This window comes from Pseudorca crassidens, chromosome 11, assembly GCF_039906515.1.
Source record: "Pseudorca crassidens isolate mPseCra1 chromosome 11, mPseCra1.hap1, whole genome shotgun sequence".
NCBI classification, from domain to species: Eukaryota; Metazoa; Chordata; class Mammalia; order Artiodactyla; family Delphinidae; genus Pseudorca; species Pseudorca crassidens.
In genome coordinates this window covers 12,216,640-12,237,480 of record NC_090306.1, presented here as the reverse complement: position 1 = coordinate 12,237,480, position 20,841 = coordinate 12,216,640, and the positions used below count along the sequence as shown (strand labels likewise).

General features: G+C 38.2%; 1 protein-coding gene across 10 annotated transcripts in view; it reads left to right on the top strand.

The window, feature by feature from the left end:
* Positions 1-20,119, top strand: part of EPS8 (EGFR pathway substrate 8, signaling adaptor) — a 191,422-nt gene extending 171,303 nt beyond the window's left edge. For all 10 annotated transcript variants that reach the window (XM_067695779.1, XM_067695780.1, XM_067695789.1 and 7 more), the window contains 4 exons: positions 3,462-3,678; positions 15,307-15,487; positions 16,954-17,083; positions 18,836-20,119. In XM_067695779.1, the coding sequence (XP_067551880.1) occupies positions 3,462-3,678; positions 15,307-15,487; positions 16,954-17,083; positions 18,836-18,949 (642 nt within the window). In that variant the 3' untranslated portion in view covers positions 18,950-20,119. The remainder of the gene's footprint in view (positions 1-3,461; positions 3,679-15,306; positions 15,488-16,953; positions 17,084-18,835) is intronic.
* Positions 20,120-20,841: the final 722 nt, after the last annotated feature.

The following is a 20,841-nucleotide window of genomic DNA, read 5'->3' as shown; positions in this document are numbered from 1 at the left end:
CTAAATTTAGAGGAAAAAATGTATAGATTCCATTTTTAAGAACAGTTCAATTTTACTGGCTTTGTTGGGCTTGCTTGCATAAATTCCCTTCTGAAGCAGTATCTTGCATGAATCAGGAGCTTATCTACACATGTCTTTCTTTAATCCTTGAGAATTTCTACTCAGCTTTAGTGGCTAAAGAAAAGTGACTCATTTGGACTTAATTGTCAACAGAAAAGTACATTTTCCACAGGGTCTAGTAATTCTGACTTCTTTCAGAGAAAGAAAAAAAACAAAGAGATTTTTGTTTTAAGCAGAACTTTATATTTGCGAGAGATAAAAGGCAAGAGTTAGGAAGTGACGGTGATCGTACAAAAGTACAGCCACACCAAGGTGACCCATCATCCCAGTTTGCTCACAGCTGAGGGGTTTGGAGGGATGTATGTGGGACTCTTGGTTCTGACACTTGGAGAGTCCCAGGCAAACTGGGAACAGTCGGTCAAGATTTCTTTTTGGATTTGGAGATTCAGCACCCTTCGTTCAGCAGAAGAAAGTTTGGGGTGGACTTCTGCTCTCCAAGACTTGCCATCCGTTGAGGGGCCATCAGTTCTCTACCTTCAGCCTCATATAACCAAGAGACAGTAATAGCAAAGGGAGAAGAGCAGTAACTGGGTGGTAAGTAAAAGGGAGTGGAGAAGGTAGCAGGGGACAGAGCCAAGTGATTTCATGAGTCACTCCTGATTCCCTTCCCTCCTCGTGGAGGATGACATCAGTTTCCATGGAAAAGCCACCTTGGTTTCTGTTTCAGAGCAGGTTATCATGATTTGAGGAAGGCCCTTCCCCCACTTTTTCATTCCACGGGTTGGAAGGATGAGGCAGGAAGGAGGACCAAGAAAAAGGGGAAAATATGCAAGTAAATAAAATTATGACCTAATTCATGAAAAATTTTCCTATGGTTTCTCTGTATATTATATGAATATTTAAGTCTGTAGTTCTGATAGGTTATACTGATAAAGTTGCATTACGTAGCAATGACAGATGGGTGAAACAAGGCATAGAAGATTTGGTGAGCCTGTCTGCAGGCCTGATTGTGACAATAACACAGGTTTTCAGTTTTTCACAGTATTATTTGATGGCTAGCCAAACGCTAGCTGTTCTTGTTTTTCTGAAAGCAAAAAATGTGAATCATATCATGGAATGCGGAGCTGAAAGCATTTTTTGTTTTGTTTAAGCTTTAAAAGCAGTAATTTAAACTCTGACACTTTTGAAATCCTAATGTGAGAATTCACTAACTCTTCATGAAATTATGTGCCTAGGACATTCTTGTTAAGGGTACATTGCATATACATTGATGACTTTGGTGTGTGCTAAGTATTACATTTCGGTGATGTTTGCTGTATTTTGATTGCTCAAACTATTTTATTGGCCCAAATATAGGAACATTGTTTTGTGGATGATGATAATAATAATATAATACACTCGATTATTGAATATATTAGAAATGTTTCCAGGCCTTGAATTGCAGAGGGGTCAGCAATATCTGTTTCTCTCCCATCAAACTCCATGGCTTGCTCTGTGAATTTAACCCCTACTCATTCCCTTCCTCTTTGCCTCTCTCCTTCTCCCTCCCATCCCCCTCCAAGAAAGAGCAGCACATAAACTCTTCTTTCAGTCCTTCTCCCATCCTTGTTTCATACCCTCCCACCTTCCCCACCCACTGGCAGGTGAGCGGTGGCTTTTAAAGAGGCAGTAGAGAACCAGGGCTGCTCCCCCCTCTGGTTTCCACAGGTGTTACTCATTTGCTGTGAAGGTGCCTTTGAGGGTGGTGTGTTGTTTTTTAAGCAAGAATTACAAAGTGATGTGTGTGTGTGGTGTGTATTTTGATGTTTTTGATCTCTGTGGAAATTGGGAAGGCCTCTTTTACAATCAATATGACCTTATATTTGGGCCAATTTAGAAATTAAATGTAAATACTCTTCTAGCCAAAGGACCAGATTACCAAAAGGCCTGCTTTTTGTATTTCATCTACTAATCCTGAATTTTAGAATAATTAAAGTTGTGCCAGTGCAGTATCTAAACTTTACCTAAATTATAAGTCACTGCTCTGTATCTTTGATTCTATACAAAAAATTTGCCTTTTGAGAATTTGGAACTTATTTTATTTCAGTTATTAAGATTATTTTGTTTAAAGTTTTAACTATTGTGTGTAGTTTAATAGGGAAGATGCACAACTAATATTTTATAATAGCCTAAATCATGGTTTAAAAATTACTGAAAGTTATATATTCTGTCACATCTACCTTTTTTTTAATACAAATTCCCCTGTGGACTTTTTTCCTAATAATATGCTTTTGACGTGTAGTCATAAACATTTTTTAAGTAATTAGGGGGTTGCTTTATTCCCATAATAAAAAATCCAGAGGGAGGCACATACTACGTAGTTTCACATAATGAAAAGTCCAGGAGCCTCTTAACTTTTTCTTTTTCTAAGAATTTTTCTCTTTAACTTTATTTACATGTTGTATTATGTAGACAAATTTCCTAATTTTTAATCACTTTTTATTTCTAGGTCAAACCTAGATAACTTGGTCACAATTCATTATTTTTGTTTTTATTTATTTATTTATTTTTATTAACTTTTTATTTTATACTGGAGTACAGTTGATTAACAATGTTGTGTTAGTTTCAGGTGTACAGCAAAGTGATTCAGTTATACATATACACGTATCTATTCTTTTTCCAGTTCTTTGAAATTGTCATAGAACAATTTCATAGTCATAAACATTTAATTAAAGACCATACCATTACCCTCACCACATTCCTATTTTAACAAGGAAACTTTCTAAATTTAATAAATTAGCATTAAGATGATGGCAGAAAGGGATATGGCTTGAAAAAATTAACAATACTTTTAAATTACTTGTTTATTTTAAAGCATACTCCTTTTATCTACTGAAATATTACCCCTCTTCTTAACAAATTACTTGGAAACAGCAGAATTAAACACTTTTGTATATAATATATATTTAAAATAAGGAGTAAGTAATGCTTTCTGTTATTGATATTTAGGCTTCTGGTGCAGTTAGAAGTTCTTATTAACGGAAACTATAAAATAATCAGAAATCTCTTGACCTACCCTGATCTTGTGTGATTCCAGGTTCAAATTTAGTTTTCTTGACATTTATTACTATTAGTACTAATGTTTGCTATTGGTGTATCCTTTTTGATTGTGAACAAATGTGTAGAATATTTAAAAAATAATTTTTAATAATTATTACATCAGGTAGGATTGGAGGGTTGTGCATGTCTGTCTATACATACATATATATGTATGTATATATATTAACACACACAAATCTGCTATGGATTTGCAAGGAGGTTTACAAATAAATAGCCAACAGGGTCCTGTCAAAGTATAATTTGTTTTCCTAGCCTAGGTTTATATTTTCACAATTCCGAATTAATGATTTGTCTTTTTATAGAAACAAAGGATGGAGTATGGTCCAAGAGCAACTGACATTCCCTCTGCTCCATCACCTCCTCCAACACCAGCTCCTGTTCCTGTTCCCCTCCCACCTTCTGCTTCAGCACCTGTGTCAAAGGTCCCAGCAAATGTAACCCGTCAGAACAGCAGCTCCAGTGAGAGTGGTGGCAGTGTTGTGCGAGATAGCCAACGACAAAAACAAGTTCCTGTTGACCGTAAGTTTCCTAGGGAGGCAAAATATATACAGTTTCTCCTGGGAATTAAAAGCACTCTAAGTAAAAATTGTTTATTGTTGGTTCTGCTGGTAATAAATATTATTAAATATACAGAATAGTCCTTGCACGGTACTTCATAGATTGCAAAGATTTTTCACCTCATTTCTCATCCTCCAAGTAATTCCGAGAAACAGGAAGTTCTGTCTACTCTCTAATGGGTGTATTTCTACATATTCCAATATATTGTGGTGATTGAATACAGACTCTGGAGCCAGACATGCTTGGGTTTGTATAGTGAAATATCACTTGCTGGCCACGAGACTGTCAAGGATTTAATGATCCTCTGTATGCTTTAATATCTGAAAAGGGGGGGACAGTGATATCTACTTCATAGGATAATTGTGAGGATTTCATGAAATAATGCATATAAAGCATTTAGACCAGTCGTTCTCAGCCAGGGGTGATTTTGCCCCCTTCCCCTGGGGACATTTGGTATTTGTCCGGAGACATATTTTGACCACAATTGGGTGGATGCTACTGGCATCTATTATAATAAGTAGAAGTTAGGGATGTAGTTAACAACATCCTAAGATGAACGGGACAACTTCCCTCTCCCCCGCTCACACACACACAACAGAATCATCTGGCCCAAAATATCGATGGTACTGAGGCTGAAAAAGCCTGATTGATTTTAACCAATATGACACATTATAAGCAGTTAGTACATATTTACTCTTATCGTCATCAGTATCACCATCATAGTCTTCCTGCTTCTATTCCTAATATTTGCCATATATATATATATATATATATATATATATATAGTGTGTGTGTGTGTCTATATACACACACAGTCACACTAGCTTAATATAATCAACCTGCCAATAGCACTTTCAAATTTGCCCTCCAAATTCAGAATTTTAGACTTCAACTTCATACTTTCGTAAATTGAAGTTTTATTTTTCATGTGAGTGGTTAAATCTGAAAACCAGATTTAAATAAGTTAAAACAAAAGACCCTATGGCCAACTTTGGATTATCCTTGTTAGTACTTGGGAACAGCAGGGTGGATAATTTGAAAACTAAAGATAATTCTAAGATAATTTTTATTTTGTTTTGTAGCATATTTTATCTTGTCTGTTTAATCTTCAAATTATGTTTTTCAAAGTATTATAAAATTACTTTGCTTTATCGATACGTGATACATAAAAATTCTTGGAAGACTAGAGCCAGGAAGATGTTTCCTTAATATGATAAAAGTATATAAAGTGTATGTGTGTGTAAAGGATATTTTTCATTCCCTCAAATGGCTTCTCCTAGGGCTCAGTTCCGGGTTCTTTTCTCATATAAACATACTTTTACTGTAGATGATCACTCTATTTTCATTTCTTTCAATATTGTTCATACTGTTGGAAAAGGAGTGACTTGAAAATTTGTCTTCATATCAAATCTCATCTCTGGCATCCAGATACTAGTTTTTTTTATTTTTTTTTTAATACATCTTTATTGGAGTTTAATTGCTTCACAATACTATGTTAGTTTCTGTTGCACAACAAAGAAAATCAGCCACATGCATACACATGTCCCCATATCCCCTCCCTCTTGAGCCTCCCTCCCATCCTCCCTATCCCACCCCTCTAGGTCATCGCAAAGCACAGAGCCGATCTCCCTGTGCTGTGCTGCTGCTTCCCACCAACCATTTTACATTCGGTAGTGTATATATGTCCATGCTACTCTCTCTTCGCCCCAGCTTCACCCTCCCACCCCATGTCATCAAGTCCATTCTCTATATCTACCTCTTTATTCCTGCCCTGTAACTAGGTTCATCAGTACCATTTGTTTTGGGGTTTTTTTAGATTCCATATATATGCGTTGGCATATGGTATTTGTTTTTCTCTTTCTGACTTACTTCACTCTGTATGACAGACTCTAAGTCCATCCACCTCACTACAAATAACTCAATTTCACCTCTTTTTTATGGCTGAGTAATATTCCATTGTATATATATGCCACATCTTCATCCATTCATCTGTCGATGAACATCTAGGTTGGTTCCATGTCCTGGCTAATGTAAATAGTGCTGCAGTGAACATTGTGGTATGTCTCTTTTTGAATTATGCTTTCCTCAGGCTATATGCCCAGTAGTGGGATTGCTGGGTCGTATGGTAGTTCTATTTTTAGTTTTTTAAGGAACCTCCATACTGTTTTCCATAGTGGTTGTATCAATTTACATTCCCACCAACAGTGTAGAAGGGTTCCCTTTTCACCACACCCTTTGCAGCAGTTATTGTTTCTACCTTTTTTGATAATGGCCATTCTGACTGGCGTGAGGTGATACCTCATTGTAGCTTTGATTTGCATTTCTCTAGTAATTAGTGATGTTGAGCATCTTTTCATGTGCCTCTTGGCCATCTGTAGGTCTCCCTTGGTGAAACGTCTATTTAAGTCTTCCGCCCATTTTTTAACTGGATTGTTTTTTTGATATTGAGCTCCATGAGCTGTTTGTATATTTTGGAGATTAATCCTTTGTCTGTTGTTTCATTTGCAAATATTTTCTCCTATTCTGAGGGTTGTCTTTTTGTCTTGTTTATGGTTTCCTTTGCTGTGCAAAAGCTTTTAAGTTTAATTAAGTCGCATTTGTTTATTTTTGTTTTTATTTCCATTACTCTAGGAGGTGGGTCAAAAAAGATCTTGCTGTGGTTTATGTCAGAGTGTTTTTCGTATGTTTTCCTCTAGAAGTTTTATAGTGTCTGGTCTTACATTTAAGTCTGTAATCCATTTGGAGTTTATTTTTGTGTATGGTGTTAGGTAGTGTTCTAATTTCATTCTTTTACATGTAGCTGTCCAGTTTTCCCAACAGCACTTATTGAAGAGGCTGTCTTTTCTCCATTGTATGTTCTTGCCTCCTTTCTCATAACTTAGGTGCCCATATGTGTGTGGGCTTATCTCTGGGCATTCTATCCTGTATCATTGATCTATATTCCTGTTTCTGTGCCAGTACCATTCTGTCTTGATTACTGTAGCTTTGTGGTATAGTTTGAAGTTGGGGAGCCTGATTCCTCTAACTCCGTTTTTCTTTCTCAAGATTGCTTTGGCTATTCGGGGTCTTTTGTGTTTCCATACGAATTGTATGATTTTTTGTTCTAATTCTGTGAAGAATGCCATTGGTAGTCTGATAGGGACTGCATTGAATCTGTAGATTGCTTTGGGTAGTATAGTCATTTTCACAATATTGATTCTTCCAATCCAAGAACGTGGTATATTTCTCCATCTGGTTATGTCATCTTTGATTTCTTTCATCAGTGTTCTATAGTTTTCTGAGTACAAGTCTTTCACCTCCTTAGGCAGGTTTATTCCTAGGTATTTTATTCTTTTTGTTGCAACAGTAAATGGGAGTGTTTCCTTAATTTCTCTTTCTGATTTTTCATTGTTGGTGTATAGGAATGCCATGGATTTCTATGCATTAATTTTGTATCCTGCAACCTTACCAAACTCACTGATTAGTTCTACTAGTTTTCTAGTGGCATCTTTAGGATTTTCTATATTTAGTATCATGTCATCTGCAAACAGTGACAGTTGTACTTCTTCATTTCCAATTTGTATTCCTTTTATTTCTTTTTCTTCTATGATTGCTCTGGCTAGGACTTCCAAAACTATGTTGAATAAGAGTGGCAAGAGTGGACATCCTTGTCTTTTTCCTGATCCTAGTAGAAATGCTTTCAGTTTTTCACCATTGAGTATGATGCTCACTGTGGGTTTGTCATATATGGCCTTTATTATGTTGAGGTAGGTTCCCTCTATGCCCATTTTCTGGAGAGTCTTTATCATAAATCGGTGTTGAATTTTGTCAAAAGCTTTTTCTGCATCTATTGAGGTGATCATATGGTTTTTATTCCCTAATTTGTTAATGTAGTGTATCACATTGAATGATTTGCCTATTTTGAAGAATCCTTGCATCCCTGGGATAAATCCCACTTGATCATGATGTATGATCCTTTTAATGTGCTGTTGGATTTTGTTTGCTAGTATTTTGTTGAGGATTTTTGCATATGTGTTCATCAGTGATATTGGCCTATGATTTTCCTTTTTTGTGATGTCTTTTTTCTGGTTTTGGTATCAGGGTGATGGTGGCTTCGTAGAATGAGTTTGGGAGTGTTCCTTCCTCTGCAATTTTTTGGAAGAGTTTGAGAAGGATAGGTGTTAGCTCTTCTCTAAATGTTTGATAGAATTCACCTGTGAAGCCTTCTGGACCTGGACTTTTGTTTGTTGGAAGATTTTTAATTACGGTTTCAATTTCATTACTTGTGATAGGTCTGTTTATCTTTCTAATTCTTCCTGGTTCAGTCTTGGAGAATTGTACCTTTCCAGGAATTTGTCCACTTCTTCGTGGTTGTCCATTTTATTGGCATTTAGTTGTTTGTAATAGTCTCTTATAGTCCTTTGTATTTCTGCAGTGTCAGTTGTGATTTCTCCATTTTCATTTCAAATTTTATTGACTTATGTCCTCTCCCTTTTTTTCTTGATGAATCTGGCTAAGGGTTTATCAATTTTGTTTATCTTCTCAAAGAACCAGCTTTTAGTTTTATTGATCTTTGCTGTTGTTTTCTTTGTTTCTATTTCATTTATTTCTGCTCTGATCTTTATGATTTCTTTCCTTCTATGGAATTTGGGTTTTCTTTGTTCTTCTTTCTCTAGTTGTTTTAAGTGTAGGGTTAGATTGTTTATTTGAGGTTTTTCTTGTTTCTTAAGGTGAGATTGAATTGCTATAACCTTTCCTCTTAGAACTGCTTTTGCTGCGTCCCATAGGTTTTGGGTTGTCATGTTTCGTTGCCATTTGTTTCTATGTATTTTTTTGATTTCTTCAGTGATCTCTTGGTTATTTAGTAGCACACTGTTTAGTATCCATGTGTTTGTATTTTTTACAGTTTTTTTCCTGTAATTGATTTCCAATCTCATACCATTGTGGTCAGAAAAGATGCTTGATATGATTTCAACTTTCTTAAATTTACTGAGGCTTGCTTTGTGACCCAAGATGTGATCTATCCTGGAGAATGTTCCATGCGCATTTGAGAAGAAAGTGTATTCTGCCACTCTGGGTGGAATGTTCTATAAATATCAATTAGATCTATCTGGTCAGTTGTGTCATTTAAAGCTTGTGTTTCCTTATTTATTTTCTGTTTGGATGATCTGTCCATTGGTGTAAGTGGGATATTAAAGTCCCCTACTCTTATTGTGTTACTGTCGATTTCTCCTTTCGTGGTTGTTAACATCTGCCTTATGTATTGTGGTGCTCCTATGTTGGGTGCATAAACATTTATAATTGTTATATCTTCTTGGATTGATCCTTTGATCATTATGTAGTGTCCCTCCTTATCTCTTGTAACAGTCTTTAAAGTCTATTTTATCTGATACAAGTATTGCTACTCCAGCTTTCTTTTGATTTCCATTTGCATGAAATATCTTTTTCCATCCCTTCACTTTCAGTCTGTATGTGTCCCTAGGTCTGAAGTGGGTCTCTTGTAGACAGCATACATATGGGTCTTGTTTTTGTATCCATTCAGCCAGTCTGTGTCTTTTGGTTGGGGCATTTACGTTCAGGGTTATTATCGATATGTATGTTCCTATTACCATTCTCTTAATTGTTTTGGGTTTGTTTTTGTGGGCCTTTTTCTTCTCTGTGTTTCCCCGCTTAGAGGAGTTTCTTTAGCATTTGTTGTAAAGTTGGTTTGGTGGTGCTGAATTCTCTTAGCTTTTGTTTGTCTGAAAAGCTTTGACTTCTCCATTGAATCTGAATGAGATCCTTGCTGGGTAGAGTAATCTTGGTTATAGGTTTTGCTCTTTCATCACTTTAAGTATATCCTGCCACTCCCTCTGGCCTGCAGAATTTCCACTGAAAAGTCAGCTGACAACCTTATGGGGATTCCTTTGTATGTTATTTTTTGTTTTTCCCTTGCTGCTTTTAATATTTTTTCTTTGAATTTAATTTTTATTAGTTTGATTGATATGTGTCTTGGTGTGTTTTTCCTAGGGTTTATCCTGTATGGGACTCTCCACGCTTCCTGGACTTGGGTGACTATTTTCTTTCCCATGTTAGGGAAGTTTTCGACTATAATCTCTTCAAATATTTTCTCAGACCCTTTCTTTTTCTCTCCTTCCTCTGGGACCCCTATAATTTGAATGTTGGTACGTTTGGTGTTGTCCCAGAGGCCTCTGAGATTGTCTTCAATTCTTTTCATTCTTTTTTCTTTATTCTGCTCCTTGGCAGTTATTTCGACCATTTGTCTTGCAGCTCACTTATTCATTCTTCTGCCTCCGTTATTCTGTTATTGATTCCTTCTAGTGTATTTTTCATTTCAGTTACTGTGTTTTCATCTCTGTTTGTTCTTTAGTTCTTCTAGATCTTTGTAAAACATTTCTTGTATTTGCTCAATCCATGCTTCCATTCTATTTCCAAGATTCTGGGTCATCTTAACTATCATTACTCTGAATTCTTTTTCAGGTAGATTGCCTATTTCCTCTTCATTTATTTGGTCTTGTAGGGTTTTACCTTGCTCTGTCATCTATGACATTTTTTTTTTTGCCATCTCATTTTTTTTTTTTAATGTGTGCAATTGTGTTCCTGTTTTACTGGTCATTTGGCCTGAGGCTTCCAACACTGGAGTTTGTAGGTTATTGGGTTGAGCTGAGTCTTGGTGCTGAGATGAGGAACTCTGTGAGACCTCACTCCGATGAATATTCCCTGGGGTCTGAGGTTCTCTGTTAGTCCAGTGGTTCAGACTTGGAGCTCCCACTGCAGGAGCTTCCCCCCGACCCCAGGGTCGCAAATCAAGATCCTGCAAGCCACGTGGGGTGGCAAAAAACAAAAAAAGAGAGAGAGAAAAGTAACAAAATAAAAAATAAAATCAGGCTAGGAAACTAACATATTTTAGAAAGAATGTAAAAATAAAAATATAGATGAATCAACAACCAGAAGGTACATCAGTACCACAATTGTAAAAAAAGAGAAGGAGGGAAAGGAAAACAAAGTTGGGGGGGGGGGGATGGAAAGACCTTGGCTGTGGAGGGTGGGGCCTAAGTAAGGGTGAGGTTTGGGTGGTGGGTGGGGCCAATGCTCAGGACCCACAGGGCTGGAAAAGGCCCTGGGGGCTGTGGGCGGTGGGGCTTAGGCTCAAGGAACAAAAGGGGCCCAGGCGTGCCCCCCACCCCAGTCTCAGAGGGCGGGAGACCTCACCTGGGAGCCTAGCAGGCTTCCTGGGCTCGAGTGGGTGGGGCAAATGCCCTCCTCTCCTCTGCTGCTCTTCCGGTCTGGGTTCTGGGAGGGCCCCTCCCGCCTGACTCTCCTGATCTCCCCGGCCTCCCTCCTATGCCCCCAAGGACCCACGTGACCTGGAAAGGGCAGGGGATTAGACTGGGAGCTCAGCAGGCTCCCTGTGCCCGAGTCCAGATACAAGTTTTGAACTATTAACTTTATAGCTGAGATTGGAACTTAAGATTCAAGTTCTCATCTCAGTAAATCATAGCCCTATCTCTTCAGTTGTGGTCACTCTTGATTTAAAGAAAATTAAAAAGAAGACACTGATGAATCCACTGTTAAAAAAAAAAAAAAAAGAAGACACTGAAACTATTACTATTTAATTGTTCTGGAAATTCTGGTTAAATGCAATAAACACAAACCTACTTTTATATATTACTTTCTCAGCTGAAGTATAGCCAATTAAAATTACCTTCTCATCCATATCGTGACCTTACCAAAGAACTAATGGAAAACTGAAGTTTTGGAAAAATGATTAGCTCTATCTGTGTGGCAGAAACAACTATGCCTGTGCATGTGTGTGTATGAGAGTGTGTGTGCATAAATATAACTGGCAAGTAAATTTTAAAATATTTTTGTGTATTTTTTGAAAAGATGCTTTTATTTTTTTTTCAGACACGAAAGACATAGTTTTGAAATGAGAAAGTTCTGTAAATGTTTTTATTGATTTCCCTAAGGAAAATTTTCCTCTCAGAAACTTTCTTCATTCTTCCCACAAGTTTATAACATCTCCCTTCTTTGTTACGTCAGCACGGTAATCTTTGACACAGTGGCAGTCTTTTTCCAGGCCTGGGGTCAGGGTTCATAGGCATCCAGGCCCAGTTTTGGAACAGTCTGTGGGCTGGGACAGTTTGTTCTTTGTCCTAGTCTAAGAAACTAAGAATAACCTAGTGGGAAAGAGGCATGGTTAGAATACTTTAAAGATAGAGAACCCGCCTAATAATTGTGACTCATCATTTTCAAGTCTGTTTTTCATAAGTCAAAGGGTGACACTGGTATGTAAAACATAAACATATGTCCCCAAATTTACACACGTACTTGTTTCCTTAAACTAATAAAATTTTGCATTTACTTATGTAATGTTCCTTTTAAAGATAGCTCAGAAGTATAGTTTGACATTAACTATAGTCCTTTTTATAAAACAAATATTTTCTTGATAACTTTCTTTCTTGAGCACTTTTTTGAAGAACATTTCTACTGAACGAATATTGGGGCTTCTCAGCAGTCTTTTTAGAACCAAATAGACATGCTTCTTTACTGGTAACCAGGTCTCTTTCAAAATATACTTTTTGTGGTACTTGCGTTCCCTGCTTATGGCCTAGACTTCTGATAAGAGTAAAATGGAAGGAGCTGTAAATTGAATACTCACCCATAAAAATGTTACCAAATAGCTATGAACAAGGGAAAAAAGTCAACAGACCTATTTTTAAAATGTCACAAGTAGCGAGAACCCGGCTCCTTTTCTGAAGTGTTTACTGCGTTTATTCAAACTAGCTGCTTGGAGCCCTGTGTCATATAAGCTATTCAGTTTGACTTGTAAGATTCAAAAAGGTTCTCTTCATCACTTTTGAAGATATCAATGCTTCAGTTGTTTTGCATGTCTTCCATTTCCTTTGAAATGTTAGTCCTTTTATATGAGTTTAATCTTTTGTAATCAGAAGTGTTGTTTTAGAAAGAGGTGTAAAGTTTGTCTGGTGTGTTGTTATGTGCTAGAACATTGCCAATGGAAACCAAAACCAGGAACACATTAGAAGAGGTTTTTATATTCCCTGGAAAGAGGTTATGCTGTGGACTGGAAATGATCCCACAGTGGCTAAGTCAACAGATAAGGAGATAACTATTTTAGTGTGGTTATACTTTTTCTCTTGTATTTCTTTGAGATGTACTCCTGTGTTGTATGGCAGTGTGACTACATTGTACTGATTTAAAAGAGTTAACTAATGAAATGCATGTCCTGTATTACTTAAATATAACAATCAATTATATTCCCTCTTACTCTCTTTAGCCCCCTCATCCTCCCTCCTTTCCTCCCTTCCCTTCTCTTAGTTCTCTTTCTTTTGACTTCTTTCTTTTTCAAAAGGTTTCCTGAGTACTTGAGGCATTAAAAAAAATTAGGCTGAAATAACACTATTTGATTATTTCACACTTTCATTTATTTCCCAGGGGCACCAAACACTTTCTAAAAATACTTTCCCTGAAAAAACCAATCAGAACAATGGTCACAAAAGCTTCCTTAGTGTCCAGGTCACTGTCACTTGCCAAGTTAGTTAATTGGATTACTATATCAGTTCTTTGCACTTAATTCTTGAAGGTGATATACAAATAATGTATCTGTGTGTGTGTGTGTGTGTGTATGTGTGTGTGTGTGTGTATCTGACTCACATTTTAAATGCATCACTTTATCTGTTACATTGAGAAAAGGATGGAGAGTGAAGAGTGGGTTCATGGAGAGTAGAAGCAGAGAGACCTGTAAAAAGGCTGGTGGCTCAGACCAGGCTGCTAATAGAAAAAAATGGAGTGAAGTGATTGGTCTGTGTGGTGTATTCTAATGGTAGGACCGACAGGATTTGCCAATGGATTGGATATAATCGAGGGCAAAGGGGAGTCAGGCATACCTACATGGTATTTTGTTGGGGGAACTGGAAAAATAGAATTAGCAAGTTAGGAAGTCTAGCATAAAAGTAAGCTTCAGGAAGAACATGAGTAATTCAGATGTGAACATGTTATGTTTGAGATAGCTAATAGACATCCAATGAATATATCAAATAGGCAGTTGATGTATATTGGTCTAGAGTTCTGAGGACCAGTCTGGACTAGAGAAATAATTTGGGTAGTCATCAGCTTTTAAATGGCATTTAAAGCCAGGAGACCAGGCACAACAATCATTGATGGAGTGAGTGCAGACACAGAAGAGGTCCAAGGACTGTGGCCTGGAGAGTTGGGGAGATGAGATGAGCATCTGAGAAAAGGATGCTGAGGAGAGGCCAGTAAGACAGGAGGAAAATCAGAGAGTGTGGTGTCCTGAAGGCCATAAGAAGAAAGTGTTTCAAGGAGGGAGCGCCTTCTTCAAGTGTTGTTGCTAGATTAAATGAGGAAACGACTGGGAATCAACCATTGGAGTTTAGCAAAATGGCATGGAGGGATGGGGCCAAAAGCCTGATCGCAGTGAATTCAAGAGGAAATTGGAGAATGGGAATTGGAGTCAGCTGGTATAGACAGCTTCTCATGGAGTTTTGCTAAAAGGGGAGCAGAGAAATGGGCAGTAGCTGGCAGGGGATGTGGGGTTAAGAAAGGGCTTATTTAAACATGAGAGAAATAAAATAATAGCATGCTTGTAAGCGGATGAAATGATTCAGTAAAAGAGGAAAATTGATAACATGGGAGAAGCAGGGGGGAAGTTACTGTCAAAGTATTCAAACAGACAGAGGACACGGAGTCTAGTGCACATGTAGAGGGGCTGGCCTGAGGAGAGTGGAAACAGTTCATCTATAATGTAATAGAAGGAAGGCTGGCAGAGTGTACGGGGAAAGTGCTGGTGGTAAGGAGAGCTGCTGGGGGAACTTCGGGAGGTTTTCTTTTAACTTCTTCATTTTACTCAGAAATTATGCAAGTGAAATCATCAGCTCAGGGAGAGGACTGAGGGCTGGGAACTGGAGGTTTGCAGAAGGAAGAAGATAGGAAATACTTGTCTGACCACGGACAGTTATACGGTCCCAGGCAGGATTTCTCAACCTGAGCCCCTGTGGACATTTGGGGCTAGATAATTCTCTGATGTAGCAACGTGACCTGTGTGCACTGCAGAATGTTTTGTCCATCCCGGGCCTCTACCCACTGCATGACTGTAGCTTCCTTCCCCCTTGCCCCCTGTTTGTGACATCCCAAAGTATCTCTAGCCATTGCCAGATGTACCCTGTGGTTAAAATTTCCCCCAGTTGAAAGCCACTGGCCTCAGGAAATGTAGTATGAATGTCACAGACCATTAACAGCCCAATGGAGGTTCATGATCGTGAATTTAACATGAGCTCACTCAGCATTGTTGTGTTCTATTTGGCGTGCAAGTTCAGCACAGAATAAAGAGAAAGTGAGATTTAACAAAGGTGGGGGGCTTGCCAGATGAACACAATGAAGAAAGAAGAGACAGGGAGTGATGTTAATAATTGATCACAGAGTTTATACTTGGTGAGGATGAAAGGAAAGATGGTAGGAATACTAGATCGTAAGTCCTGTTGGGGTCAAAGGATTCTTGGCATTGGGGTTCTAGAGAGAGCAACAACTGTTAGGGCTTTCAAAACTAACCTCCTCTGTGTTGGTATCTAGGAAGGAAATCTCAGATGGAGGAAGTGCAGGATGAACTCGTCCACAGACTGACCATTGGTCGGAGCGCCGCCCAGAAGAAGTTCCACGTGCCACGGCAGAATGTGCCAGTTGTCAATATCACTTATGACTCCACCCCAGAGGATGTGAAGACATGGTTGCAGTCAAAGGGCTTCAACCCTGTGTAAGTCTCTCTGGGGATACTTTACAGTTCTGTGTGTATAACATGCAGTGTTTTCAATTTGATCCCTAAGATGTCACAGGTGACTCTTAGAAAATGTGAGAACCCGAACTGCACCTGTTTCCATGCTCAGGAAATGACTCTAGCCATTTTTAGCTAAAAAAAAAAAAAATTGGAGGAAGGAGAAATAACTATCATTTGATGGTACCCCATTTTCTAGATGGTGGTGTCTGTTCATCATTGGTCCCTCGAGCAGTCTCTTGGCAACTTTGAGGCCGGTGGCTGTCTTTCTGCCTCAGAGGGTCACACAGGCTAGGTCTGTAGTCTTACCTAGACTCCCCAGACCGCAGAGGACATACAGCAGAACCTTTCCTCCTGCTGCAGCATAGAGATCCCAGGCAAATAAAAAATAGGTGACGTTACTTATCGTAGGTTATAATCTAATAGAGCTTTCCTTTAGGAAAGCCACAGTGAAGTTTCTATTTGTCTATAATTAAAAACTTGTAAACATTTTCTCGTGTATTTGGTAAACATATTTGAATATATGTACTTGAACTATTTGACGAATACATATTCAAGAGCACTTGACACATTATAAACTCACCCAGTGTGACTGAAAACATGAGGTACACTGGTTAGTCAGTTGCTTGGCTACTAGAAAGTTATCCATTCCTTCTACGAAACACCAAATTTCAAGAAATTGGTAATACACAGTAAAGATAATAAACCCAGTTGACTCTTTTTTGACACTTCACGATCAGTGATCTTATATAGCCTCAGGGTCGTTATCATGACCGTCCCCTGTCATTGCCCTAAGCACTCTAGTACCATTTATGAGTTCCAGTGTATGGGACACCTAGAGAAGAGAGGTTGTAGCAGGACCAGAAATCTTTCTTTTGTTTTATCCAGACAGTATTTTTTTTATTTATTTGTTTGTTTGTTTGTTTTATTTTATTTTTTTTTTGCGGTACGTGGGCCTCTCACTTTTGTGGCCTCTCCCGTTGCGGAGCGCAGGCTCCGGACGCGCAGGCTCAGCGGCCATGGCTCACGGGCCTAGCTGCTCCGCGGCATGTGGGATCCTCCCGGTCCGGGGCACGAACCCATGTCCCCTGCATCGGCAGGCGGACTCTCAACCACTGAGCCACCAGGGAAGCCCTATTTTTAATTACTTTTTACTGAAGTATAGTTGATTTACAATGTTGTGCTTATTTCTGCTGTACAGCAAAGTAGCTCACTTATACACCTGTATGCATTCTTTTTTATATTCTTTTCCATTATGGTTCAGCCCAGGATATTGTCTGTAGTTCCCTGTGCTATACAGTAGGGCCTTGTCGTTTATCCGTCCTCTATATACTAGTTTGCATCTGCTAACCCCAAACTCCTAGTCCATCCCTCCCCCTTGGCAACCACAAATCCAGACAGTATTTTTAATGCTCTATTTCCCTCTTTTCCTCCTTTTGTTTTTTCAGAACTGTCAATAGTCTTGGAGTATTAAATGGTGCACAACTTTTCTCTCTCAATAAAGATGAACTGAGAACCGTCTGCCCTGAAGGGGCCAGAGTCTTTAGCCAAATTACTGTACAGAAAGCTGCATTAGAGGTACGACTTCTCAACCTAAGGTGGTGTTTTTCTACATTAGTCAAGAGTGTGGACTGCAATTTGAAAGCTCTGGAAACAGTATTTATGTCCATATTGGTCGCTCTCTTTGCCTTTCATGCAGAGCTGAATTCAACTCGGTTCAGCTTTAGTAATCTGTCACTGGAGACCATCAGCGAGCATTTTCAGGGAGATTAGTTTGTTATAAGTGCTCCTATAACATGAAGCTTGAGCTCCATATACTTTTGGATATCTAGTGAAAAGCCTAATGTTCTCATTTTACGTGCACGACCTCTGTAGGAATTTTATTTACTCATTTACTTCGGGTGAGTAAGTGACTTAAGAGGCCAGAACCCTTTTACCTGTCCTTAATGTTTAGTTTGGAGACTCTAGCAGGTTAGAGGTTGTCAAGTCTTAAAACCGTGGCTGTGTGCCTTAGGCCTGCTTATACATATAAATAATCAGAGGGAAAATATTAGGTAGGGATCATTGCAAACAGCGGGCCCTGAAGCGTCATTCTTTAGTTATAGCTGTTTCTATGAAAGAAAAAGAGTAAATGTTTTCTAGATTGGCTGTTCTTAAGGTTTCAATATCCTACTCTACTTACGTGGGCTGTGTAAGGGTAGTAGTTTCTAACTGTTACATCTCACAGCTCTCAATAGCTTTCATGAAAATTAAACTTAGACTCCAATGAAAGGGTATAGGCTTTGGTGTGAAATCAATACGTAATTATCTCTAGCAGGTTTATTGTATAAATTCAACAGTTAAATAACTCAGTAAAATAGCTTCGTGCATACAACCCTGTAACCATTCTCACTCAGGAGAAATTATATTTCCCTTGGAAATTTTTCCTACGACATTCATCTTGGTTGATTCTATATTAGACTTTTTGTATATTGAATGTGAGTCGGGGTTATATCTTTTCTGAGGCAGTTTTGTTACCATTATACCTTCTAATTTTGTTGAGAAGGTATAAATTCCTCCTTAAGGATTATGATAGAAAGTTCCATATTCCTAACCGTTCTGAATTCCTTTAGTCCAGACTCCCTATCACTGTCATTTCCCCTGACTTCCCATGTGCTCCTGGCCTCTAGCTCCTGTTCCTCTGGATGTGAATTAAGACAGAGACTTCCTACCTGAGGTTCTTTGTCTTCCCCAGGCACCTTCCCATCATGCCCTTCTCTTGCATCTAGTTCATGGTTCATATTACTCACCTGTGTTGCCAGAGATTTCTGTAGATGAGAGAGGAATAAGGAGGGTGCATAGGGACTGTAGGCCAGGTTTGGAAAGGACAAAAGCCAACAAGATGTCAGAAGGTCAGAACCCTTTGGTATGAGGAAACTTGATGTCTTCCGAGCCCAGTCTCTGGGCCTGATTTAGAATTCCCTAAGGTAGATAGATGAGTATCTTACTTGACCTAAAGAGCATTCTTTGATAATTTACCATCTTTTTGTGCTTCTTGTATAATCTCTTCTTTCCCCCAGGGAATCTAGAGCATTCCACATGCATTACTGATTTATCTTTAACAGGTTCAAGTGAAAGGCATGGTGAATGAATTGCCTTAAGACAGTATAAATGAAAATGTGATGTTAGTAAAGTCCAGCATCATCACTTATATGAAGGGCGGCCTTCAGTTTTCCCCTTAGAGACATGAGAAGAAAAACACAAAGAACTTTTAGCCTAAGCCATTTCATGACATGATTTGCAGCCTCACAAACCAGTAACCGTCTCGTCCGAACCGTGTTTGTTTTTCAGGATAACAACGGCAGCTCTGAGTTGCAAGAAATCATGCGAAGACGACAGGAAAAAATCAGTGCTGCTGCTAGCGATTCAGGAGTGGAATCTTTTGATGAGGGAAGCAGTCACTAATTAGTTTTTAAACTCCATTATTCTTGGCATTATTCCAACGTGCTTTGTTTTAAGAAGCCATGAAGGGAATGTCAGATTCTCATTTCTTGGTGTACAGAATTTATCGCCATAAAGAAACAACGCAAACATAAGTAAGCAGACGACTTGCTCCTGGGCCCGTTATTTTTATTAAAATGAAAACATTTTAAACAGAATTTCTCACCTTGGGAATATTTTGCCTACTTTACCAAGGTGAGGTTTCCTTTATTGGATTAATTATTTCATCCCCATCTCAATGCCTAAGCAGACTTTTTTTTTTTTTGACAGTGATGAGTTTATTTATTGCAACAAAACAGAGATATTGCCCATGATTCAAAATCTAAACAGTTTCACTTTTGCCTGTGACTATGGTAGGTATCATCCAGGGTATAGCTTAGTTTAGGCTAGCCTCTGCTTACTTAGGTCTCTTCTTCAACATACTCAGTAATAGAATGTTTAGGTTTATTTAAAGTTCTTAATGCCAACAGTTTTTAAAAAAGATTAAAACATTGAATGAACTGTAAAACGCAACAAGGCCTTGGACATACAAATAGAAACCCTTGGAGCATTCCCGAGACGTTTTATCTGTCGTGGCTCTGTTGATCACAATTCCTTGTATAGCTTGTATTTTGATTCCGTTTATATTCTTCTTCTTATCTATACTGTGTTCTTATATATGAGAAAGCACAAGTGTAAAAGAGGTCATATACATTCCAACTCTGTCACAGGAAATAGCCTGCATTGGTGTGTGTTACAGTATTCTGCTAAATGAAGGCCTCAGTCCTGAATATTGATATAAGTAGTTCAGAGCAAATTGGGGCCATTTTATGAGTTTCTCTGTGTCAAGTTTTTCCGGTAATAAGAAATAATATACACATATTTTAATCCTGTGAAAGATTCTAGGTAGAGAAAAGAAAGAGACTTAACCTTCAACAAATGTTATTTTTGAAAACATGATTTTTGTCATTAAATGTTATATTATTTCACATATATAAAACAGATGTTATGTAAGAATGTTGTATATTTTAACATAAATCCATTTAGAGAGATTATCTAGATTCATTAATTTTCATAGTGCCTTTTTCACATGAGTCAGCTGGAAAGTCTGCAATAAACAGTATTTGCCGTACATTAATAAATGGCTTCTGTGTCGTTGGCAAAAGGGACCTTTGGCGTGTAGAGTGGGGATCAGGGTTGCATGGAATGGGAAAAACAGAGGCCCACGCTCTTCCTTTTTTTTTTTTTAACTTATTCCCAGTGGAGTTCTGAGTGGGTAGAAACTTCTCTAGAATACTTTCTTCAGTTGTTTCTCTTCTTTCCACCTCTCTTATCTCATCATCTTTTCTTTTACCATCTAGTAAAAACAACCTTACACACCATTTGTGATTACAAAGTGCTTCCACATAAACGCTTTGTTAGAGATCTACAATAATCTGTGAGTTGTATTTTATAGATGAGGAGGCTTAGCTTCCTAAAGGCTAACTTTCCCCAAATCATGAGGGATATGAGAATCTCTTGTCTTCCATTTCTCAGTCTGTCCGTAACGTCGTCCCTTGGACAAAGTGAGGCAAACATGAGAATCATAATTCTTGTAGATCCTTCCCATTTCATAAGCACTGATGCACATTTATAACTTAGCCGTTATTGAAAATCTCTGAAAATGTAGGTATAAGACAAAAGAAATTGGCACGGAAAAGTGAAAATAACCTGTGTGTAATATAGCATATCTGACATGAAAAGAATTGGTATCATTTATAAGTATGTCTTTATGCTATAAAATTCCAAAGGAAAATATCACCAAGGTAGTAATTGCAAGAAGTAGTTACCTCCCTCTGGGATGTGGAGACCAAGAGAAGACTTGGGATTAATGGGAT